The sequence below is a fragment of the Phoenix dactylifera genome, chromosome 15 (assembly GCF_051530095.1).
Source record: "Phoenix dactylifera cultivar Ajwa chromosome 15, Ajwa_hap1_PhDact_Kaust_v1.1, whole genome shotgun sequence".
Lineage (NCBI taxonomy): Eukaryota > Viridiplantae > Streptophyta > Magnoliopsida > Arecales > Arecaceae > Phoenix > Phoenix dactylifera.
The window spans coordinates 15,967,274-15,992,943 of record NC_143204.1 but is presented as its reverse complement, the minus strand read 5'-3'; the positions used below and the strand labels follow the sequence as shown (position 1 = coordinate 15,992,943).

General features: G+C 42.4%; 1 protein-coding gene, 1 long non-coding RNA gene and 1 pseudogene across 5 annotated transcripts; 2 read left to right on the top strand and 1 right to left on the bottom strand.

Moving 5' to 3' along the window:
• Positions 1 to 1,103: 1,103 nt before the first annotated feature.
• On the bottom strand, positions 1,104 to 7,679 carry LOC103718198 (microtubule-destabilizing protein 60-like). Of its 4 annotated transcripts, none has more exons than XM_008806900.6 (10): positions 6,660 to 7,679; positions 6,547 to 6,595; positions 6,357 to 6,434; positions 4,551 to 4,670; positions 2,466 to 2,564; positions 2,295 to 2,354; positions 2,087 to 2,181; positions 1,736 to 1,801; positions 1,613 to 1,652; positions 1,104 to 1,453 (listed from the first exon to the last, which is right to left on the bottom strand). In XM_008806900.6, coding segments are annotated over exons 1-9 (1,404 nt in total). In that variant the 5' UTR covers positions 7,496 to 7,679; the 3' UTR covers positions 1,104 to 1,453; positions 1,613 to 1,651. The 4 variants fall into 4 exon arrangements, with proteins under 4 accessions (XP_008805122.1, XP_038989973.1, XP_038989974.1 ...); XM_039134046.3 differs by having other exon boundaries at positions 1,392 to 1,519; positions 6,660 to 7,636; XM_039134045.3 differs by lacking the exon at positions 1,613 to 1,652 and having other exon boundaries at positions 1,288 to 1,453; positions 6,660 to 7,636.
• Positions 7,680 to 13,826: 6,147 nt separating this feature from the next.
• LOC149751251 (diacylglycerol kinase 1 pseudogene) lies at positions 13,827 to 15,066 on the top strand (annotated as a pseudogene).
• A 112-nt stretch (positions 15,067 to 15,178) lies between these two features.
• On the top strand, positions 15,179 to 24,924 carry LOC120113237 (uncharacterized). The gene is made up of 3 exons (XR_016398510.1): positions 15,179 to 15,551; positions 23,107 to 24,342; positions 24,432 to 24,924. It is a non-coding gene; the product is annotated as an uncharacterized LOC120113237 (long non-coding RNA).
• The last annotated feature ends 746 nt before the right edge of the window (positions 24,925 to 25,670 follow it).

Sequence of the window (25,670 nt, the reverse complement as noted above, 5' to 3'; positions counted from 1 at the left end):
AAGGCCTTCTTAAGAGATGTCAATGCACCAGGGTGACAACCTGAAATTCCGGCTTAGGGAAAAAGACCGCTCGAGATTATAGCGGCTCAGGTATCATGGAAAGCCATGAACCCCGCAATATTTGATGAGGAAAAGGATTTGGATGATGATGATATAAACTGGAAAGGCCCTTAATTTGCTGTCTTGTTTCTTCTAGGAAGGATACCTGCCTGGACCCAGACATAGCAAATTTTTCAGAGGGTCTGATAGCCCATGGAACAGGTGGGCAGGCTTTACATACATCAAGACCCATTTTTTTTTTTTTTTTGATCATAACTTTGAGTATTTATGAATTTTGATACTTACGACAGCGCTGCTGAGAATTATGTTTAAAAAGCTTGAATTCTGCTTTGTTAGGCTGAGACATGACTTCACTGTATCTGTCTGCAATGATCACAAAAGTAACAGTGATTTTGTTGAACCAGCCCTCAATGTGTCAAAATATATAGATGGAAGAGAACCAAGAATGACAATTTTTCGAGATGGTTTGATTGAAGAGAATATTAAGAAAGGAAGAAAGGCTTGAGATCATTAATCCTTTGATTGAACTTGGATTTCCAAAGAGGTGGAAGCTTTAATCAAGGCTGTTTAATTTTTCATTTTGGCTGAACAAATGTACTAAAGCAAGACTTCAGATGAATTCAGCTTCTATAAATTAAGATTAAAAGCTTTTGCTCTGTTAGGGTTTGTCTTGGACGTGACTTTCTGCATTTGTGTTTGCAGATGAGCATATAATGTTTTCTGAATAGAGCTCAGAAGGCGATGTTCTGTTGAACCGGAGGTTTATAAAGTGCAACAGGATTTCTAGCTTAGTTCAGTGTAAAAGTAATTAAATCTTCCCATAACCCACTAATTAACATATCTCACCGTCTGATATTAAGCATCAGATCCTTGTTGGCATGAACACAGAAAAGGTGGCAAAAGTTTGCCCCATTGAGATGTGAAGGAAATCGAAGAAACCAAATGAATTGACTAAACATTACATATTTACGCATTTATGGTAATATGGACATTGTTTAAATTGATAAAATTTCAAACTAGGAAAAAGTCAATGGAAGGTAAAGTGGGGTTCCAACATCTAAATGACACAAGGATTTTCATAAATTTGATTGGTCTTCATATGCAATATTCATTTGACTATCCCTACAAATTAACAATTAATGCTGAAACTTTCTTGGTGCAACAAATGTGAAGGCTTCCAGAGATGAGACTAAATGATTTAAAAGAAGAAACATAGTGCATTGGGAAAGCAAAATCAAATATGAGCATCTGAGATTTTGTAGCTGGTCTTTCACGAGTCTTGAAGCCTTTCATCATCCGAAATTTCATGATGATCTTCCATAAGTCATTTGATGGTTTAGGAAAACTGTTGTCAGGTGATAACATCCTCCGTCATCTTCCCAGCATCCAGATACTAAAGTTGATCAGCAGAAAAGTATTATTATCCACGAACAAAATTCTGAAGATCATCGAATTGAAACTGCATATATTACATGCTAGTTATCTTATTTTTTTCAACACAATTTTATTATACCTACAGTAAATAAAGAAGCTCAAGGAAAAAAAAAGGAACCTCTCAAATTACGTGCAAGTTTTCTTCAGAACATGTATATCTGCAATTAGAGTGATTATTACACTATAATCCATGTTCTTTAATAGTTTGAACTAGAAGTTAGAAAGAGAAACTCAGACATACCATGATGAGTTTACTGGGCGAATACGAAACCTTGGCTCCTTAGGGACTGTTGGAGGTCTTGCTGACCTTTAACATGAAAAAAAAAGTTTGGTTTGATTAATCACATGAATGTGAACAAGCTACGCAAGAATGTTCTCAATTAACATGGAAATGTTCAGGATAAATGCTATTAATTCAAGGAAAATGAACATAAACAGTTCAATAAATTGGTGTTATAGAGGCAAAATTAGAGGCACTGCATGCATCAAAGATTGGAAGATGTAGATTGATCAAAGGAGTGGAGGGCGAGAATAAGAGTCTGGGGAGCATGGTACACAGGTTGAAATTGATCTTATACAATAAGCCACTTACTTTTTTGGAATGAAGGGCCGATCAAAGTATGGCATGGGTTGAGCTTTGGGCACAAGCTCTTTTCTGAGCCTCCGTATTTCCTCTTCTTCTTCCAACTGTAAAATAAATAAAGCATAATTCAGAGGAGTGCGCACAAAAAAAAAATGATACAAAAGTATCAATTAGAGGATTGTATGCTAGTCTTTAAATCATACATATACTGATATACCTTCTGTTGCCTCTCTCTTTCCGACCTTAGTTGCTCAGCAAAATTCATCCGCTCTACAACCTAAATTAATAGACAAAACAAATGCACCTTTTAACATTTCAAGTAATAAGCAAGTTCATATATTTGTAAGTACATGTTGCTAATAATGTCAAGATTTTGTGGAGAGCTCACAAAATGATCAAATTCAGCCCGTTCTACAGCACGCACATCGCTGTGAAGAACAATATCGATTGGCTCGGTGCTTTCCTTTACAGGGGGTTTCACCAAGCTCTGAGCATATTACAAGTAGATGTCAGGGATCAGTGACAAAATTATAGATGGATTGTCTCATCATCTACCAGCAACATTATATCAAAATACTAATGATATTGATATCAAAAAGAGAGGGAGGATTTAACCAAGATATCATACTGCTCCATAAAATGACAATAACTTTTGACAAATCCTGCACAGCCTTGTTGCCAGAGAAACATAATTTATTTTTTTTACCGGTGACTCAGGAAAAACTCTCTCAAATCTTAACATTTTCCTTAACTCCTTAAAATTGAATTGACGATGAGAAAATATTACTGATTGATCACTATAACTTGTCAATGATCTTCAATGAATGGTCGATGGCAGCTATACTGTTCACAAAGTAGCTGATGCAGTCATTATTTATAATGTAGTGGTCATAGAGTTTCTTGGTAAAAGCATGCTCTCACTACTATCATCTTTGCTAAGATGAGGCAGGTCAATTTTCAATAGATGTGATTCTTTACATTAAAACTTTGTTTCAAGATATTCTTATTTTAGTTAATGAAGTTTCTCATCAGGAACTCGGTTTTTCTTCACACAAATTGCATGAAAAGCTGGGATAAAAGTTCTGCACACATACAAGAGTAGAATCATTACTTGTCTTCCAAAAAGATTTTGAGTAGAATTAACTCCACAAGGTTTCGTCAGTATGTTCAATAAAAACAATTGGCTGTATAAATTAGGGCAGATACTACACATATGCTGTGTAGAATGTACGCAAACATGTGTGTATGTTATGCAAAAACACATGTATGTGCAATCATGCGTGTGTATGTTTGGATGTATGGTTGCAAAATACTTGAAACCAGCATAAAAATACCAACTAGGATTCTTTCTTTATGGATCCATTTTTTTTCAAAAATCTTGAAAATGAAAAACAAGTAATGCCACCTATCTTTTTGAAAATATTTTTAGACTAATCAATTGAAGCTTCGGTAGCTATATAGATTAGAGTGGTAGAGCAGATCATGCAATTCTTTATGCATTAAAATCATGGTGAGCATAATATGCAATTGTTTATGCATTAAAAGCATGGTAATCTTGCATTTATCTTCAGGTTTGCATGTAAATCAGTGACTTAATTATCCTCAGCTACTCTTTTTCTTCTTCAATGTCAATATTTCTCTGTGCATTTATCACTAGAAGAAAAATTCTACAGGTTGTATTAGAGGTAGAGCCAAACCTCAGAGTTCTAGCCCAGAATTCTTTGCAAATAAAGAAAAACGAAACAGTGGAGATCAATGTTCTTATGAAATGGGATGAGATTGTAACATAGCGAATACTACATGGAACTACGAGAAAATTATAATGAGTGCTACACAGAACTACAAAATAACTAGTGGATAAGCACAGTTTAAAAAGCTAACTTGCATGGGAACACCAGTAAGTAGAGGCTATAAAAGTAAGGTGCAAAAGGCAATGCATATCTCTAAGTCTTCTGTTCATAATTAGAAACAAAATATATGCCTTTTCGAGTTTTAGAAATTAAGAAGGCTAATATTTTGCAGCAAACTGAAACCAAGTCATGCATGTATTGTTGGAAAAAGAACCCAACCAGTTAAGTTTCTGGTATCAAGTTCATTCTCATGCAGCAGGTAATTTGCCAACTTCTCTTGGTTACAGCTACCATAGTTTCCTCCAGGTTAAAAGACATATATCAACTAATTAGACGGGAGAGCCTTGGAGAGGGGGACCGGGCAGTTGATTATTAGCTGAATATTCCACTGTGAGATATATTAGTTTACATTATTCAAAAACCTTAAAGAATATTTCCAAGCAAACAACATAATATCTTATGTGTAAAAATTAAATTCCTCATTGCCCAAATATGGAGATCTTGCAATTAAAAGATTGCAAACAAAGATATCGATACTACTCTAGTTATTATTTATACTACAACATGTTAACATTCATTTCAAGTTAATTAATTCAAGTATAGATAGAAAACAGCAAGGGCACCTCTGGTTCATCAGTGGTCCATGGGAGACCTTGCGCAGTTGGTATGCGTTTCTTCTCCTCCTCTACAAGCATCTCTTTGACTTTCTTAAGGAACTGTTCTTCTTTATGCCTCCCTCTTAGCTGTGACAACAAAACATACATGGTTAAATTTACAATAATCAGCATATACTAGTGCCAACTTTGACATTCTGTTTTATGATTACTATAGTACGCATATTTTATGAAACTGCTTAAAACTAATAAACCTAAGATGGAATTGATATAAATTACAATATGATATTTGAGCATTCCCTTTAATGAAGAAAAGACCACAAAGGAGAAGTTGACTTGCAATGACTACTCATCTCAACAGAAGACTGCAGTGATAAAAGCTCCACAAGCTACTAGCATTCCAGATCAAAATACAATTCAAAACACTTTTCTCCATCTTGATACCAAATGACTCTATCTAGTTCACTGCTTTAATCATTAAACATTGCCACATTTGCTATCTTCTTAAAAGAAACAAACTATGAAATGATTATGTGTTTTGATGCTTAAAAGTTTGCTATAATCTTTGTTTCTATCATTCATGAACCATAGCATTGTTTATAAATTCAATTAGACTTTGATGAAACCACTGTCATTTGCTTTACCAAACCAAAACAAATGTGCAGCAATATGTTCCAGTAACTCTGCTTCTTGTTCATCATATGATGATTAGTTTAACTAAATATAACCTTTTGTACCATTACAAGTTCATTTATCATAACTAAACATATAATCTTCCTTCATGAAACATATCACTCTTTCAAACCCTTGTGACACCCCCCCCTCCCCACCCCTCCGCCTTCCCCTGCAAAAAAGAAAAAAATAAGGATCCCAGGCGATGCTCAGTCCCTGCAACTGTTTCCCCAACATCTTCAGGTTAAAAGAGAGGTTGTCCATAACCATTCTCCGCAATATACACCATAATATCTTCTCGAATGTACAGTAAACCAAATCCATCATAAATCAAATTCAAAAGTCATCATATAAAGATTATTGATTTCATCATCAAATCCTTTAAAGGTTGCAACTGCTATAATCAACTACTGCAACAGGAAACTTCCATCTTACGATCTTGTCAAACACATTGGAAATTTTGGCTATAGTGGTAAGTCGGGATCCTTGGTTAATGCCTCCATGACTGAAAATTTGAGTCTTCATGCAAGATCCTACCTCTGAATACGGACTGGTTTTAACCATGGAGCATCTAAATTATGTAATCATCTTCTTCAGGTATGGATATACAAGGACACTGCAGGGTATCCAATTATCTCTGAAGTTATGATCTTGACTTTGGAAGCTCATACTTAAAACATTGAACAATTTCTTACATCAGTTTGTCACCCCCCCCCCCCCCTCCCCCGCCAAAAAAAAAAAAGAAAAGAAAAAGGTCAAGAGGATCCAATTGTGTATTGCCATCAAACATCTGCAGTCTATCTCTTGTGCCTTTGCTGCCATTGTAGATTTTGTTATTTCTCTAAAGATTTCAATCATTCAATATTTCATTTTACTAATAACAATAGATCCTTTGCTTACTTCAGGTTCAGAAAAGCATGCATAACAAGCATAAAACTGTTTCAGTTTTCATGTTTCAATGTCATGCAATAATTATATTGCAATGTGAGATCGCTAAATCTAGTTGACCTCTACAGTCCTATGTATCTGTTGGTCGTTGTCAAATCTAGGATTACAGTTTTGCATTTAATTTATCCCTTTTCCACATCTTTTTGTCCTAAAACGTAGTATAACAAAGATCAAAATATGAATGTAAGAGAGCACCTCAGTTCTCAACTTGAACGGCTGTTGGCTTGTCACCTTGAGCTTTTTATTCCAGCTCCTTCCTGAACACTCAGAACTCTGGACAACACAAGCAATTTCCACAGTTAATTCTGACATCAAAAAATTGCAATGCAAGCTCCAACACTGGTATCAAAGAAAACAGAGTCATAGAAACAAGAAGTATACTTACATTACGCCTACTCCGGCTGCCACCAGATGTCCTACTCCCCCAGCTCAATCTACAAAATAATTTAGTTAGAACATGCTTCAACCCAACAAAATCTAAGAAAAACTGTCACTAACCTGTCACTGTTACTGTCCATTGAAGAGTACAACCTCGAATCCCTTTCAAAGTCCTGTGAACGGAAGAACTCTGCCGAGGAGAAAACAGATGCAGATGAAACCTTGATCTCTGCAGTCTTTGTTGGCTGCCGCAAGCCTGGCAAGGCCCAATTCATTGTTCTTGGCTTTCTATCTTCACTCCTCTGAGCCTCTTCCTCCTTCGAAATGGAAAGGAGGGTCTCAAATGCCTTCACCAGATGCTTCACCCGTCCTGAGCCTGGCTCAGGGATACTGCTCATTGCTTCCTCCATCACGAGACCCCTCATCTTCCTCACCATTGCACTGCCCTCCAGATCTTGGACATCCGAATCCCCCATCTCTGGAGACCCAGTTCCCTTCGACTTGTTTATATTCTTCGGGCTCCCGACCTTCTGATCTTTCTCCACTCCATCATTCCCTACTCCATCTTTCAACCCTTGGCCTTTGCCAGGTGATGCGCCTACAACTCCGGTGGCACCAGTCGCATGATCGATATGAAAAAACTCTTCTTGGGATGCCCGGAGGGCCTCATAGGCCTCTTGTCGGCACTTGTTGAAACCAAACGTTTTCCCCCCTCTCCTGGAGTTCTTCTTGACGACGATAAACTTCCTCTCTTGGGCCGGCGGAGGGGGCGGTACGACCCGACTAGGGGTTTTAGGGGCTGATTTCTTTGACCGTGCCGACTTGATCGCCGGAGACTTGATTGGCTTCTGGGAAGGAGGGGAAATGGGGAGGTTGGGATCAAAATTCTCAGAAACCCTGCAGATTTTCGCGGTTTGAAAAGAAGAGGCATGTGTGTTCTTTGCCGGTGTTGCCATCTTGGAATTCGTTGAGCCCCAGATCAGATCAAAAAAAGTATTAGAGGAGAGAAAACTGGATCCAAGAAGGTGTCTTTTCTGGCTTTCTCTCTCAATGGGGTTGAGAAATTCTTGGAAAAATGGGAAAAACCAATTCTAGGGTTTCAGAGAAAGAGATAGAGGAGTTCGGGGAGAAGAGAACGACGAGTTTGGAAGCTTTTGGTATCTTACCAAAGAAAAAAAAAACTCTTGGTAACGGCTAGTTTTCTGAAGGGCCCGATCGAGAGAATTTTTAAATAATGTTTCGTTGTAGCCGTTGGATTGGTTTTCGCTCCTTGGAAAGAGAAATAATTTCCTACACCGCGTGCACCAGGTCACCCGTACACGTAACCAATCTTATCTGGTCGTTTTGGTGGGCCTCACTTATCGAGCGCTCATCTAGGTGCACCGAACGAGCGGCTAGAGTACCCGGCGTGCACCACGGGCTTTTTAAGTCAAAAGCCGCTCGGTTCCGGAATTCCGAGGTCGTTCTCGATCGATTCTGCCACTCTTACGAGCCCTTAGGTGAGCTTAAGAGTCCCCTTCTTTTCTGATCCCGTTTTTCTTTTTTTCGCCCCCCCCCCCCCCCCCCCCCCCTCTTTTTTCTTTTTCCCTTTCTTTAGCGATTTCCTCGTTTTTTTGGGCTTTTTTTAAAAAACAATGATCGGCAGAAATGCTTGAAAGTTTCCACTTTTTCACGAAATTTTGATTGTTTCACTTTAGTTGGTGCTGTAAATATGAGAATTGTTATAGCAGTAGAGACTTCTGCTGGTTTTGATGGCAGTAATCGGTAGGAAAGGTCGAATATTTTTGTGATTTTCCCCCCTCTGCTATGTCTTGTGGTTGGAAACATGTATATATATCTGTTTTGGAATGGACCAATTATATATATTCCATTGTCTTTATCTATAATTCATCATTGTTAATTTTTAGGTTCTGTGTTCAGGTTGGTTATGGTTTATATTTATAATTTTTTATGATGTAGTCAATGATTTCAAGTTTATGAAGATGGTGATAGCATACCGTTCTAGTGCTGGTTCCCCCAAAAAAGAAAACATGTAAGGTTGCTGGGGTTTAAAGATTATCTTGAAATTTGCTGTTCTCTACTGTTGCTGGCTCACTTGTTGGCATTTCTTTAGAGCAATATAACATGAAAATTGTTAAACCTAAGCTAGAATGAAATATGTCCACTCAAGAATTGATACTTCCAGCTATCATTTTACAATGTCTTGATAAGCATCACTCATGTGCAACTTAATGTTGGACAGATAGGGGTTCTTTTTGTTTGATCTGAATTGGATCATAGTAATTGGTACGATCAATTTGCTTTTTATTTTTGGGAAATACAGTGGCATCTTCTGATAGGTCCCAGCCTGTGGAGGAGGAGAAGAGAACGATGGAATAGAAATACTTTATTCAAGGCCTCTCTTCGGGGGAGAGAAAATCCATGCAAGAAAATACTCTACTTCAAGTGAGAGTAACCTATGCTTCAAACTAAAGAAAGAAAAGAAAATACTTCCACACCTCCCTCCTGGAGCCCCGCACCCCCCCCCCCCGGGCCATCACTCATCAATGCCCTAGTCTCATGTACGCTCCGGAGTTCCTCGAACCCACGCTCCCCACGTCCACGTGTAGTTCGGGCCATCACACATCCTTGTTCCCCGTTCCGCGTCCTCTCTTCCCTCATCCACATGACATCTAAGCCATTGCTCATCACGCCCCACTCTCATGTCCGTGCTTCGGAAAACCCATGCATGACGGAGTCGTTGAGTTTCCTCCGCTTCCACGACACTTGGTTTCCTTCGTTCCCGGCCTCGTTTGTTTCCCTGGTGAGTCGGCAGCTCCGTGGGAGACGTGGTCGATGGCCACCATGTAATTTGGCCTCCGAACCCGCTAGGGTCTGGTGCTCCTATCATCTTGTTGGACCAATCCCTAGTGCATGCGCTGATGGGAGGAGATCCAATCACAGGTTTATGTGTATCTAGACTCTTTTAAGCAAACTCTTTAGGCTTTTGTTCCAGTTCTACTGCTGAAGCTGGGGTATCATTTTTTTTCATTTCAGAGTTTTAAAGCTAGTATAGGTGGTTGCAGGTTCAGATCAGTGATTAGAAGCACCCTTATTTTATCAAGTTTTTAAAATTAATTTCCAATTATTCTTTGGAGCAATTCTTCAGCTTTTCTTATTTACCTTAATTTGATGAGGCCAAAGATGGGTGGAGTACTGGTGCTCCTGATTGGACTCTTCCCTGTATTGTCTGCATAAGGTTTGCACTTAGAGCCAGCATTCTCACAGCATCCAAGTTTTGATAATAGAACGATTGGCAACCATCCTATGGTGCTTCATGAAGTCAATATTTGATGAGAGAGACTTTTTAGATTCATCAACCCAAGCAAATTGACCTTGGCCAATCATTTGCAGTAGAACTGATTTATCATGATAGTTCCACTAATTACTGTTTTATGATTGACAATGGCGCTTATGATTGAGTGGATTGAGAATTCTCATACAAGCTACATTAAATGAACAGATATATGGTGACAGTTTAGTGGCAAAGAGATTGATGAAAGTAATGCTTGAGGGCTTGTATTTTCTGATTAAAGTGAACCCTCTTGGTTTTGATAGTTAACTTGTCATTGAAAACTTCCTATACTGGTTGGAAGAATTGAGAGATTCTGTGTTTATATGGAGATCATGTGGTGGACAAGATATAATATGTGATGTAGCTTATAAAGATAAAGAGAGAGGCAACTTCAGTAGCAGCACAAACCTAATATGAACATGGCAGCATATAAAGGAAATGTTGAAGGACCACTGGTTACTGTATGCAGGTTTTCATATTAGGAAGTCGATATTATTGCTGATATGCTGTATAAAAAAATGAACATTGTCTTATAGGTGGAAGATAAAGTCATGCATTGGGATGGATCTTTATATTTCTCATTTGTTGGAACTTGGAATTGCTCTGTTTGGGGTGTTCTTACAAATGCAGTTATAACAAATTGATCACTTTTTCCCCTTCATCACTTCTAGTCAAAGAGCAGTACATCCACTACAAGTGTTTGATGATATAAGTTTACGATTCCAATCTCAGCTAACTAATGTGTCTGGTTCTGACACTTTTTTAATGCTCAAGTGGTTTTTTTTTTTGGTAAATTGGATAAATTAAAGAAATGAGTATAAGTACATCAGTGGGACTCAGCAAACTAAATATTTAAGAATGGATCAGGAAGATGTGTCTTAGAATCCATGCCCATGTAGTTTTTTCAATATTTTGGGCAAGTTTTATGCTACTCATCTGAGCAGTCTTGCTTTTTTTGACACCAAAAACTATTTTTGTTAACTTACTACTGGATTCTAAAAGGTTAATTTGTTAGGGAAGGAGACAACAACAAATGTTAGGTCTTAGAACCCCACTTTCTTACGTGCAGCCCAGACTATGTATGTGAAGACAAAAGAGTCAAGGATAAGTCTAGATAAGGACGACTCAAGAAGTGAATGACGAAACTAGGCATAAGTCAAGGTAAGAAAAGACTCAATACAATAAACAAGGGATTTGAACTCATGACATTCACTTTGATACCATGTTAACTTATCACTAGTTCCAAAAAGCTTAAGGGGTAGAGGAAGGGGTCCATAATGCATATTAGGCCTCAACAATTTTAACTTGTGATTCAATATTCGCTGAATTGATATCGGAAGGCATACTAGCCGACAACTGGTTTGGCACGGTATGGGTCTGTACTGTGCTGTTCTAAGTATATTGAAATAACTAGAGTAGAAGAGAGAGGGGGAGAGGGAAAAAAGAAGAAAGAAAGAGAGAGAGGGAGGGAAGGGAGAGGGAGTGAGCAAGGAAGGGGGAGGGCCAAAGGAAGCCTAAACCTAACTCGAGCGAGCGAGCATGAGAGAGAGAGAGAGAGAGAGAGAGAGAGAGAGAGAGAGAGAGAGGAAGAGGAGGAGGAGGGAGAGGGAGGGAGGAAGGGGAAAGGCAAGGAAACCCTAACCCAAACCCAAGCGTGAGAGAGAGGGAGGGACTTATCTCTTGGATCATCTCAAGCGATGGGGGTGGGGGGTTTAATTGAGTTGAGGAAGGGATTTTTAATTTAGTTGGGGAGGGTTTGGCTTTTGTATTGAATCGACAACGGCAACTGTCTTGGTTCTCCATCGGTTCGGCTTCGTATGCCCTAAACCGGGTGGTTCGGGGTGGTTCGGCGAATCATGATGTGATTTAGAGAGCAACCTTTAATAGTCATTATCTTTTCCATTGGTACCACCATTGGCAGTTTTTCTTGTATCAAACCGGCACCTTATATGCCACTATAAATAGTTGGCATGGTAATTCTTTGAAGTTATATTGTTCATTATATTTCTGTCATCAGCTAAAATTAAGGCCTTTCATTGAGTGGTAAATTATTATTGCTCAGTTATTTTGTTGATTGCAGATTGTCTCATTCATATTTTTTCTTTTCTTACTTTTTGTTGATTAGTTTATATACACTGTACTATTTTCATCGGATCACATCTTATAAACTAGTGGGATAGTGTTCTTTAATATTGTGTTGTTGTAGCAACAAAAGAGGGATGATCACAATTTTTTGGAGTGAAATATGTGAGATGTTTGAATTGGGTGAGTTGGCCATTTTCTCACTTTTCATTTTCTTGAGCTGTTGTTGATAGTACATTTATTGGCTGGGTATGTCAATCACTATAAAGTTTTAAATGCACTATGTGGTGTGAACTGAAAGCTGGCATTACATGAGTAACGGCTAATCTGATGGTAATGATGCTACTTGATGTTTTAACAATCTTGATGTTTTCAATGCAATATTTTATATTTTATAAAGTCACCTCATGAGGTAATAACAGTTGCTATTCATGTGTACATACATGAAAATTGGAGTTCATATTATGTACTTCAATTTTATTTGTTTCGGTTCATGAATACACACAAAGATGTGGTAGAAATTTGGACCCATGCTTAATAAATTTAGTGGCTCCATTTTTAAAAATGTGGGACGTCTATAGCTGATGTACTTCCCCCTCTGTTTTCCAGATTTTTTGTGGACTGAATTACTCTGTCATGCTTTTAAAAATCAAAGTTTGGAGTCACAACAATTTCTAGGAATAGGGTATCAAAGTTTTGTGTTGGTCTGCTGGTCTGCATGCTTAAAAGCCTGACAAGTCCCTGTTTCGAAAGACTTGGTAGCTTTACGGGCATATGGTGAATAAATAAATCATGTAAGAAGATCAAAGGGTACTAATGGATGTTTTATCATAATTCTATCAGAGATCTTATCTTCGATCAGCTACCTTGCTGACGACATTTTGATTGCTGAAGTTGATTTGAAGAGCGTGATGTGAATGATGCTATTTGTCTTGCTTCTATCTTGTGTCATGCATGAATCAGACCCTTGACCTCCGAGTTGGAATTTCTTAAGTTGAATAGCTATATTTCTAACAAAGGGAACGTGATGATTCCATTAAGTTACTAAAATATGAATTGGTTTAAATAAAAATTCAGGATGTTTCTTCCTAAGTGGGGCAATGATTCTTCTGATATGGCAGAATTTTGTTTCTATTACTAATATAGAAACTATTTTTACCTTCATGTTAACATATGCTTTCTCCCTATAGAGGTGTAATATCAGTTTAATCTAAGATTTGCCAAACTAGCATTCGAGGTCGTACTAGCTGGCGATCGGTTTCGTACGATATAAGTCCATACCGTACCGTTCCACGGTGTAATGAAAAGGACAGAGAAAGAGAGGGAGAGCGAGGGAGGGAGGGAGGATGGGAGAGGACTGAGGGTTAAACCCTAACCCTAAACCTAGGAAAGCGAGCGAGCAAGAGAGAGAGAGAGATGAAAGGAGGAAGGGGGAAGGCCAAGGGAAACTGTAACTCTAACCACCCCATGGAGCGTCAAGCGTGGGAGTGAGAGAGAGGAGAGGGGGGATGCTTACCCGTGATGCCTTGGGGGGGGGGGGGGGGGGGCTGCTCGTTTTCTGAGCTGACTAGGCGAACCATCCTAGTTCCCTGTCGATTTTCGATTCGATACATCTTGAACCAGACATTTTGGGGCAGTACAACCGACTATGGTTTAACCAGGATGAAGACTATAGCAAGGCCAAAGAAGAATCCAAAAAAAAAAGCTTAAAGTTCTTGTCAGCACGCATGTTTGGAGCATAGCATCCTTTTCTCGTGCTAAAGGTCTAAAGTAGTGTTGTGTATGTTTGGAATCAATTTCTTCACCTCAACCTCTTGACAGATGATGACTTTGGATAACTCCATACACTGCTATGATGTTTGTGGTGCTGCTGGGCACTTGATGTGCTCTTCAAGCGCACAAACAGATTACAAATCGGTGCCCACCAATGGACTGTTCAGTGGAATGAAATGGCAGATCTACCTGAAGAAACTCCTTGTTGTAGTTATTGTGAAGAACCTTGTAGTGGATCCTTTCTTGGTGGCTCTCCTGTTTATGCTGTATGTGGTGTTAACAGCTAGTGCATGTGGATTGCGACTCAAGCATGGCTCCTGAAATTGGATGAGATCTGTGACCTCAGATCATTTGAACGCTTAATTTTATCACCTCTCTTTGTAAAGGACTTGAGCAGTATAGGAGCAGGTGGTTTTCTGAGCTGTATAATGCATGGGGCAAATGAATTGGCATCTAATGTACGAGGACATATTAATAGGAGTCAGAGTGAAAAATACAAGCATTACAGTGAATCACCTGCTGATTCAACTAATAACAATAGTACCAGTGACATCTCTACAGGAAGCACAGCAGATATTAATCTAAAATCTAATGGCTCCCATGGTAATGGAGTTACTGATGCTGGTGACCAGCATCAAAGTAGTGAAAGTGATGGCAAGGGGGAGATGAAGGCAGTGCCAGGCAGTACTGCATCGATCGTTCACTCAAGGTGATAATTCTCATATATTAGGAACTAAGCAAGAGCATGAACTGATTGATCTGCCTCCCAATGCCAGACCACTCTTGGTTTTCATCAACAAAAGAAGCAGTGCTCAGTGAGCAGATTCAATCAGGCACCATTATACATTCTTCTAAATCCAATACAGGTGAGTAATCATCATTAGTTATTCATCAATCATTAGTTATACAGGTGGCTATTCTTGAAATTCATAAAGGCAATTGTTTGCTTATCTCACTCACTTATCTGCTTCACATGATGACTGAAAAACAAGCTACACTGAGCTTCTGCTATGCAGCTTGAAACTTCTATATATTTTGGTACAAAATAGTCCTCATTTACATGTATTCATTTTCCCTATTAATTTGCCATATGTAAATCGTATCAAACATGTAAATTTTCCTTGTATTGCTGACTTGGGGTTGTTGATTTGAAGGGATCATTTAGGTCGCCATATGTAGTGACCCACAATCATGAGTTTGACAGTATAGATGATGGGATCAGTTACATATGTGGCGACCGGCATATGGCATCACCATATATGGCAATCTAAAACAGTTAGTTTTTCGAATTGTTTGTTTATAAGCTTTGCGAGGAAAAAAAACCCCAGATAAACTTAATATGACTCATAAAAGCGTCTTTGTTTTTTTTTTTTTTTACTTTTTTTAAAGAAATTTTTGAGGTTCGATTTCTTGTGGTTGGTTTATTATAAAGTATGTTTTTTTTTTTTTTTTTGCGTAACTTTTGAAATCATCCAAAACATGGTATTTAATGTCCGGATATGGTAGCATCAGGAATGGCATTATGCCATCTTGTTCGAGTTGAGTGTGGGTCATAAATTATGATCTTTGTAGTGTCTGGTCAAATAAATGGTCTAGCCTATAAAGCAGAAGGAATCTTGCCATCAGATGCTGTTCAATTGTTGGCTAAGTTAAATAAGAATCAGTCTACCATGACATCTTCTCCACCTGAACTCATCTTTTTAATTTTCTCCTCATCTCTACTGCATTTATTGTAATATGCAAAGAGGATTCTATCAATGCCTCTTTCTGCTGAACCTCTATCTACAAGTGTTAAACACTTTTCCATGGCAACAATGGCCAAGGCTGTTGGAGATAACCCTGACAAGTGTGTTTGCACGAATCACGCGGAGGTGAGCCAGCACCCACCGGCTTCACGGTGAGCTGACGTGTTGTCAATTTAAATCTGCATGGTTTTGTTACGAGCGTTGGGACGACACGTTCGTTTGAATGTTTTGTTACGTGCGTTGGGTACGAGGTATATTTTAAATGTTAGTTGCATGGATTAAGGGACGACGTTGTTTTCGTCGTTTTGTTTTTATTTGTTAAACAGTTTCCGAAGTAGTAGGACAGGGAGTTGTAATCATCGCTGGTTTGTTATATATATAAAACGAGCGGACGCTGTGAGCGAATAAGTCTCGTTTTTCTTCCCGTCTTTTCTTCCCATCATTTCACTTCCTGCGTCGGAGCGTGAAATTGTGTGCCAGCCATTAAACGCTTCGAGAGTATGAAGCGAGTTTATCCTCTACACCAGACTGGGAGGCAAGCTTTGTTCTCTTCACCTGGTATCAGAGCCTCGGTTGCAGGCCGAAAGCATCCTCGTCTGAAGTAATGGCCATTGTCCCTCAAGCTGCGACGACGAAGGGCGGAGGCGGAGTATCGTTCAGTTATCCGCAACTGACGGCGACGAACTACACCACCTGGGCGATCAAGGTGGAGGCGCTGATGCAGGCCCAAGATGCCTGGGAGGCAGTAGAGGAAGCGGACGGTGCGGACGTGGACGCGAGGAAGGACAAGACGGCGAGGGCGCTTCTTCTCCAAACGCTCTCGGAAGACATCCTGTTGCAGGTGGCGAAGAAGAAGACTGCAAAGGAGGTCTGGGACAGCCTCAAAACGAGGTTCGTCGGGGCAGACCGTGTCAAAACTGCTCGGTTGCATACGTTGAAGAATGACTTCGACGTCATGCGAATGAAGGAGGGGGAGACGCTGGATGACTACGCTGGCAGACTCAGCGGGATGTCCGTGAGGTATGCAAGTCTGGGAGAGACGCTCGACGATGCGACGCTGGTAAGGAAGCTCCTCAACACAGTACCTGATAGGTACTACCAGGTGATCGCCGGGATCGAGCAGTTCTGCGACCTCGACACCATGCCATTCGAGGAAGCAGTCGGGAGGTTGACGGCCTACGGGAAGCGCGCACGCCTGCGCAACCCCAGCGGGAGCAATGACGGCCAGCTTCTGCTCACCCAAGCCGAGTGGCAGGCGCGGCAGGATAGAGTCGGGAAGGACTCATTCTCGAGCAACAGGGGCAAGAGCTGTGTCCCTGCAGAAGGCGACAACCGCAGCCGGGGTGGTCGCGGTCGCGGCAGGGGCCGAGGCAGAGGCTTGCGCAGCGGATCGCCGCGCAAGGATGGCTCAGGCGGCCCTGGTGGCAGTAGACGCGACAAAAGTCACATTAAATGCTTTAACTGTCAAAAAATGGGCCATTATGCATCTGAATGCAGGAGCAAACCATGCAATGAAGAAGTGAACCTCTCATGCATGGAGGAGGAGAAACCGGCGTTACTGCTGTCTGCGAGCGTTGAGACACGCGACCTTGTTCTGTTGAATGAGGAGACGGTGGAACCGCAGCTTCGAGCCGGAAGTGAGGATGTCTCCAGCACCTGGTATTTTGACAATGGTGCAAGCAATCATATGTCGGGTAAAAAGAAAAAGTTCCACAAGCTGGACGAGTCAGTCCAGGGGCACGTAAGGTTTGGTGATGGCTCCACTGTGCAGATCAAGGGAAAGGGCTCGGTGCTCTTCTAATTCAAAGGCGGGGAATAGCGACTCCTCACCGGGGTTTATTGCATCCCGACCTTGCGAACCAACATCATCAGCTATGGGCAGTTGGCCAAGAAGGGAAACAAGATCGTCATGATGGGAGATCTTCTATGGATGTATGATCCAAGTGGCAAGTTGCTCATTAGAATCCGAAGTTCCTCAAATCACCTATACAAGGCCAAAATGGAAACTAATGATCCGGTGTGCTTGCTCATCAACACATCTGACAAAGCTTGGCTTTGGCACGCCCGACTTGGGCATGTCAATTTCCAATCGTTGAAGATGCTGGCAGAGAAGAAGATGGCGGCAGGTGTGCCGCTTATCATACACCCCGATAAGCTGTGCCAAGGGTGTGTAGTTGCAAAGCATGCAAGACATCCTTTCCCAGAGGCAGCCACCTATCGAGCGGAGGAGCCACTCGAGTTGTTGCACGCCGATCTCTGCGGACCGATCACCCCCTCAACTCTCACCGGCAACAGCTACTTCATGTTGATCATCGATGACTACACTCGATGGATGTGGGTGTGCGTGATCAAGACGAAGGGTGAAGCCTACTCGGTGTTCAAAAATTTTAAGCAACAGGTGGAGAATGCCACCGGACACCGAGTGAAGACCTTGAGGACGGACCGGGGTGGCGAGTTCCTTTCCACTGATTTCAACAAGCTGTGTGAAGAAGCGGGCATTGTGAGGCATCTAACTGCACCCTTCACTCCGCAACAGAACGGCGTGGTGGAACGAAGAAACCGGACGGTGATGTCGATGGCGAGATCACTCCTCAAGAGCATGCACATTCCCAGCATGTTCTGGGGGGAGGCCGTAAGGCATGCGGTGCATTTGCTGAATCGTTTGCCAATGAAAGCGCTAGGAAAACGCACACCATTCGAAGCTTGGACTGGGAGGAAGCCACACCTCGGCCATTTGAGGGTGTTCGGCTGCACTGCCCATGCGAAGATAGTGTTGCCGCATCAGAAGAAGCTAGACGATCGAAGTCAGGCAATGGTATATCTTGGCGTCGAGCACGGCTGCAAGGCACACCGTCTCTACGACCGTCGGCGCGGAAAACTCCATGTAAGTAGGGACGTGAGGTTTGAAGAGCACTTGGAATGGAGTTGGGATGCAGGTGGAGACATCAGTGGTGCTTCAGACGTGGTTGTGATGGAGACCTACTCTCCCGAGACAACTCCGAATGATCCCAGAGTTGCTTTGGCCCAACCCACTGGAGATTTGTCTGCCACAGAAACTACATCACCACCCATGGAGGATATTGCTTCGGCCCCACCATCTCCCACAGCAAATTCATTGACGGGTGCACCGGCTACACCTGTCATGGCCACTCCGACTTCAAGCAACAGCAGCGACAGCACCAACGATGGATTGGTTCGTTACAGGCATATCGATGACATCATGCGGGATGCCGTGAGAGTGGATCTTCAACGGGAAGAGCTCGAAGATGAAGCGCTGCTGGTTGAGATGGAGGAGCCATCTTGCTACCGAGAAGCTGCTGGAGAGAACGCTTGGGAAGAAGCAATGCAGCAGGAGATCGAGTGCATTGAGAAGAATGCAACTTGGAGACTCACTGAGCTTCCTCCAGGACAAAAACCCATAGGTCTGAAATGGGTATACAAACTGAAGAAGAATGCAACTGGAGATGTGATCAAGCACAAGGCGAGGCTGGTTGCAAAGGGATATGTTCAGCGGCAAGGTGTCGACTACGAAGAAGCATTTGCTCCGGTGGCCAGACTTGACACGGTGCGTGTCATCCTTGCAATTGCAGCCAACCGCAGCTGGGAGATCCATCACCTTGATGTGAAGTCGGCATTCTTGAATGGCGAACTCGAGGAGGAGGTGTATGTAACTCAGCCGGAGGGTTTTGTTGTGAAGAACAAGGAGCACTGTGTATACAAGCTAAGCAAGGCGTTGTATGGGCTCCGACAAGCTCCCCGAGCGTGGAACACCCGACTTGACAAGAGTTTGAAGCATCTCGGGTTCACCAAGTGTACACAAGAGCAAGCAGTGTACACACGAGGAGAAGGACAAGCAGGTGTCATCGTTGGTGTTTATGTCGATGACTTAATCATTACTGGAGAAAAACCGGAGGAGATTGCAGCTTTCAAACAACAGATGATGACCGAGTTCGAGATGAGTGATCTTGGGCTACTCACCTTCTACCTCGGCATCGAAGTTGTGCAAACTGAAGATAGGGTGACACTAAAACAGTCAGCTTACGCCAAGAAAGTGCTAGCTCAGTTTGGTATGTCTGAATGCAATGCAACTAAGTCAACCATGGAGCAGAAGACGAGACTACACAAGGATCCAGAGGGAGAACCGATAGACGCGACGGAGTACCGGCGCATGATCGGTTGCCTGAGGTATTTACTCCACACAAGACCTGATCTTTCTTATGCTGTTGGAGTAGCTAGCCGATTTATGGAGAAGCCCACGGTGATGCATCACAAGGCAGTAAAACAAATCCTAAGGTACCTAAAAGGTACAGTTCACTGTGGACTCATATATGAGAAGAAGAAGGGAGAAGAGGAGATCATCGGCTACAGCGACAGTGATTTGGCTGGTGATGTTGATGATCGGAAAAGCACCGGGGGCATGGCATTCTATGTTAACGATAGTCTTGTGTCATGGAATTCACAGAAACAAAAGACGGTGGCGTTGTCATCGTGTGTGGCCGAGTACATGGCAACAACGGCAGCGGCAAGCCAGGCATTATGGCTGAGAAGCTTGTTGGGGGAGCTGACAAAGCAAGAACCTAAACAGGTGAAGCTGTTCATTGATAACAAGTCTTCTATTGCCCTGATAAAGAATCCTGTTTTCATGGCCGAAGCAAACATATCTGTCACGCCCCCGAACCCAGCACCCGGGTTCGGTACGCGACCGGCCGCATGAGCCCTAGAGCAATGCCCTACAGATCATGCAAGGCCTAAGATAAACAACAATTCCAATAAATCCGTAACTAATTAATTAACTCAAATTGACAATTCGACATGTTTAAATAATCGATCGGTTTAATTACAAGATTTTTAAATGTCCAACAATAAAAGATAGATTAACTCCTATCTATCCAGCAATCAGACTCCATGCTGATCTCATTTCTCGTCCCACCCGATGGACTCTACAAATCCAGTGCCTCTGAAAAAGAAAGTAAGAATAGTATGAGCTTTTCCAGCCCAGTAAGAATCCCAACAGCCACACACAACAAAATCATAAAATAATCAAGTATCAAAATATATATATCATTTCATCATTTCAAAAGCTCAACAAACAACAAATATATGTAATCAGTACATATACACAAATTCTTTTTCACATTATGTGATCCATTCCCGTATTACTCTAATTCCAAAGTTTTCAAACTTTTCATTTCTGGCGTTGGACTAACCAAGATCATGTCCCAGTCCAAGACTGCACAAATCCCACGCATAAGCTCGTGGCAGCTATCCCACGCGTAAGCCCGTGGAGGCTATCCCACGCATCAGCTCGTGGCCGCTATCCTACGCATAAGCTCGTAGAGGCTATCTCATGACAAGGTTAGTCCAACCCATATTACATGTCTAGTTTTACATGTTCAATCACATTCCCATCACATCACATATTTTCATAAATTTTCAAAAAATATGTTATTTCTTTCCAAATGAATTTATCTCAATATTTTCATTATAAACAACATGCACGCCTCATAGGTGCCGCATCAACTCATAAACAATAACAACATAATAATGAAAATATGTTGATAAAAATTCGTCTCATATGTATCATATCAACTCACAAGCAATAACATCAAAATCGTAAATAAATCCAACGATAAATCAATATATGCATAGAAGTGCTCAGATGTAGGGATTCTTACAGAAATTGTAGACTGACTCAAACACAGTCCGAATCACAACCTACGCGCTGGGGTGCTGAGTCCCCTGATCAAAACCTCCTGGCTCTGACTCTTCCTCTACAACATCAATTACAAATCACAAACTAAATCATTTAATATTTAAATATTCCAAACCATAATTGATAGTTACTATGGGGTCCATAACCAGATCCCCAAACATCTCAATCTCTCCAAGTCTAGGGCAGTCGGGGTGGCCCGACTCCCACTCCGTACCACCAGCCTATATCGTCGCCAGCCGTGGCCGCAGCCATGCCACGACGATGATCGGTCCCGGTTGGAAGTCCATCTCCCTCTCTCATATCTCTTTGGTCCAAGGGCAATAGCCATGGTAGTTGTGCCCTCTCCTTCCCCAACCCAACAACACCACTGGCCGAACCATCGCCGGCCGCCACTGTTGCAGTCGCCGGCGATGGTGGCCGGACAAGGGAAAGAGAGAAGAAGAGATCTCCTCTTCTATCTCTTCTTCTTCTTCCTCCCAAGAACAGGCATGATTTTCCTCCCCCTCCAACATCAACAGATGGACTTCTTTCCTCCCTTCCCCCTCCCCCTTCATCCACGGAAGAACATGGTGGCTTGGCCTTCACCTGACGGCAGCCACCTCTCCGTCGTCGCCGGCTGGCGGCCAACCGACGAGAGGAAGAGGGGAAGAAGGTGGAACCACAAGGAGAAGACCTCGGTTCACCATCCCCATCCACAACAAACCCTAGGAACTCATATCCAACCCTCACACAGATCCGATCAACCCCCTTCCCGCCATGCATCTCGGCCATTCCGGCGGCCGGCGGCGGCCAAAAATCCGGGGGAGAGAAGCCGAAACAGGGGTACCCTGTTTCGGACTCTTCCCCGACGATCCGCCGGCCGAAATCCCACCATCTCCACCCAAAATCCAGAGAAATAAACACAAGGGGAAACCACCGTGCTTACCTCGGTCCGGTGGGGGATACTCCGGCGGCCTTTCCGGTGGAAAATCAGAGGAGAAAATCCTCTCTTGTGGAGGGTCTTACCGAAGGAAAAAGGAAGGCTTCTCCCCCCTCTTCGCGGCCGGCCGGATCTCGGAACTTCTCCGGCACTCGGTCTCCTCCGGCGAATCGCCTCTCCAACACCGCCGCAGCCTCCCCTTTGCACCCTCCTCCTCTTCCATCCACGATCGTGCCCTAGGCACGATCGTAAAAAGAGGGATGGGCCCGGTCTTTTCGGGCCGGCCCGTCTCTCTTTTTTTTTTTTTCTTTCTTTTTTTTTTTCATGGGTATTACAATATCGACACGAGGTTTCATTTCATCCGTGGCTGTGTTGAAGGAGGACAGATCATGGTGAGGTTTGTTCGCACGGAGGAGCAACGAGCCGATGCTCTCACGAAAGCGTTGTCAGGAGTGAAGCTCGCAACGATGAAGCATTTGCTGGGCGTCCGAGATCTTGAGCCACGTCAGGATTAAGGGGGAGTATGTTGGAGATAACCCTGACGAGTGTGTTTGCACGAATCACGCGGAGGTGAGGCAGCGCCCACCGGCTTCACGGTGAGCTGACGTGTTGTCAATTTAAATCTGCATGGTTTTGTTACGAGCGTTGGGACGACGCGTTCGTTTGAATGTTTTGTTACGTGCGTTGGGCACGAGGTATATTTTAAATGTTAGTTGCATGGATTAAGGGACGACGTTGTTTTCGTCGTTTTGTTTTTATTTGTTAAACAGTTTCCGAAGTAGTAGGACAAGGAGTTGTAATCATCGCTGGTTTGTTATATATATAAAACGAGCGGACGCTGTGAGCGAATAAGTCTCATTTTTCTTCCCGTCTTTTCTTCCCATCATTTCACTTCCTGCGTCGGAGCGTGAAATTGTGTGCCAGCCATTAAACGCTTCGAGAGTACGAAGCGAGTTTATCTTCTACACCAGACTGGGAGGCGAGCTTTGTTCTCTTCAAAGGCTTTCCCTATTGCAAGATGTGGCCTAAAGCTATCTAATATTAAATGAGTTAAAAATGATCTTTTTCCTCTTAAACTTTCTCAAGGCAAAGGTGGAAATTGTTCGTACATGGTTCTTGTTTTGAAACAGTTTCTTTCCACATTGTTGCATCGGCACTTCAAATTTTGGATTTTCTTTGTTCGTTTGTTTGTTGTGTCAGATACTTTGGCACTTCCTGACAGTACACATGTAATGCCATCCCTATTGCATGTCAACTTTTGGTACTTCTACATAAAAGTTGTAGATAACTAGCATATGGCATTTGATAAAACTTTGGACTTTCAACTGGATAAGTATAGTAACCATGTTATGCATGCTTGGACATAAACTAACACTATATATATCATCATGGATATAGGCTTTAGGAATGCAAGGAACCATGTCACAGGAAAAAATAATCTTCGTTGTGTTCCTGAAACATTTACTCAACTTTGACCCGCTACTTTTACAGAAGACTTCTGTCTGTTTTTGTTGCTAGTGGACCAAATTATTTCACTTAATGCTTCTTTCCTTGAGCTCTGCTTTTGGTGCTCCACCGAGGCCCCCTTGGATATATTCAATATTTTGAAGTTCCATGATTCTTTAAAATGTACAGTAGGATGCAGAAGGTGTGCTTGTTGCAAATATTGAAAGTTACATGGCAGGGGTTGATTTGTGGCAAGATGAGGATGAGAGTTATAACAAATTTTGATCCACTGTTAATGCATGACGAGATGCTGGAAGTTGTTAGCATCAAGGGAACATGGCATCTTGGGAAGCTTCAGATGGCAGCAAAAGCTTTTCTGAACTGAATTTGTAGGTGTTTGAAATCAATAGAAGAACGTTTGGGTTGCCCATGAAGTATAATAGTAATGCACTTACAACCCCCTTTTTTTTTTGGTGAATACAGTGGTTATTCACCAATCACCATCCCTCTAGTTTGGACAAAATAATTAAGACCTCTCACTTGGTGAGGAAGGTACCAACCAGCTGAACTAGCAACTATTGGTGGCACTCATGACTCTTTGAATAATTAAAAATTCAATTTAGAGTTATCGCACAGGTTACATGCTGGCACTAGGTTGGGCTTTCTCAAACTTGGAGGTTGGCACGAGGGCGATTCATCAAAATACACATCTTTGCTCCACTCCCTGTTCAAGTAGATGGAGAACCTTTGTTTCAGAGACCTTGCACACAATAATTTCTCATCATGGCCAGGTTTGACCCCTATCCATTGCTGTCTTAATGTACATGCTGTACTGATAGATTATAACCACATTCAATTTTGTCCATGATGAAATTCTCAGGCTTTCATGTTGAAGAGAGCAGCAGAGGAGCGTCTTGGTCATGCTACTGCCATAATAACTGATGTGCTTGAAAATGCTGAAATGAACCGTCTGATCACCACCTCACAGAAGAGAGCCCTCCTTCAGGAGATGGCACTAAAGCTTTCATGAGTGTGCCAGATATCCGAAAAAGCTTATTAGTTTGTGCAGCACTGCCAGATGCTGTCATGACAATTAAGTTTTTGTATGCAATGTCTATCCAAGTGCAGCAGCTCTTCAGCAAGTTGATTGTCTTTCTTATCACCCCTTGTTTGTTTCCCCAGTATTGTTGACCGTTGCGATGTCTATCACAAATCATTGCTGATGTGCTGTAGATATCATGACATTTTTCTGTAGATGATGGAGAATTATAGTTCTGTATATATCCTTGTAATTCTGGAGTTCATTTTTTTTGAACAGCAGATGATAACAATTAAATGACAGATGTTGGTGGTAAAATGGACCACCCCACAAATGCAATTATAGCACCCAAATCCGTCAGCAAGATCGAGCTCATCCAAGTGATCGGGCTCTTCGGCTCATCTAAGTGATCGAGCTCTTCCGCTCTCAAGCTCATCAAGTGATCGGGTTCTTCTAAGTGATCGAGCTCATAGGCCGAGCCGAGCACAGCAGGCTGCCGAGCACAGCAGGCTGCCGAGCACAGCAGGCCGAGCACAAAAGGCTGCCGAGCATAGAAGGCCGAGACCAGAGAGCGCCGACCAGAAAGGCAACCCCGCCGAGCCCATGCCTTAGCCAAATATCCAATCTCCGCCTAACCCTCCAAAGGATCTCACAACTAAATATATGACTCCACTTCAATCTGCCACCATCCCCAAGTTATTAAGGCACAAGATCTCCGCAGGCATTCGGCACACCCTATCATTAATGCATGAGACCCCCTCAGGCCTCCAATGCACTCAGTCATTAAATGAACACGGCTCAAGATGATCTCCGGATCACTGAACCATCAAAGCGTACGGCTCTTTCTGACCACCGGTTCACTCAGCAATCAATGCACTTGTCATCTACGGACCCCAGGCCCACCACGGCCGGCGGTTCAACCACCCCAACGGGTCCGATCAATCGTGACAGCTCCCTGACAGTGACGGTAACCCATTAATTCGCCCAGTCACATCACAGGTAATCCGGCCACCCTCCCTATAAAAGGGGAGCTTCTCCCTCTAAGATGGAGGAGGCCTCTTCCTCCCAAGGGGATTATTT

Coding starts and splice junctions, on each gene's coding strand:
- LOC103718198 (XM_039134045.3), bottom strand. CDS start 7,495: ATGGCAACACCGGCAAAGAACACACATGCCTCTTCTTTTCAAACCGCG. Junction 2,355..2,465: donor GGGCTGAATTTGATCATTTT/GTGAGCTCTCCA, acceptor CTATTAATTTAG/GTTGTAGAGCGGATGAATTT. Junction 1,802..2,086: donor CGGCCCTTCATTCCAAAAAA/GTAAGTGGCTTA, acceptor TTCATGTTAAAG/GTCAGCAAGACCTCCAACAG.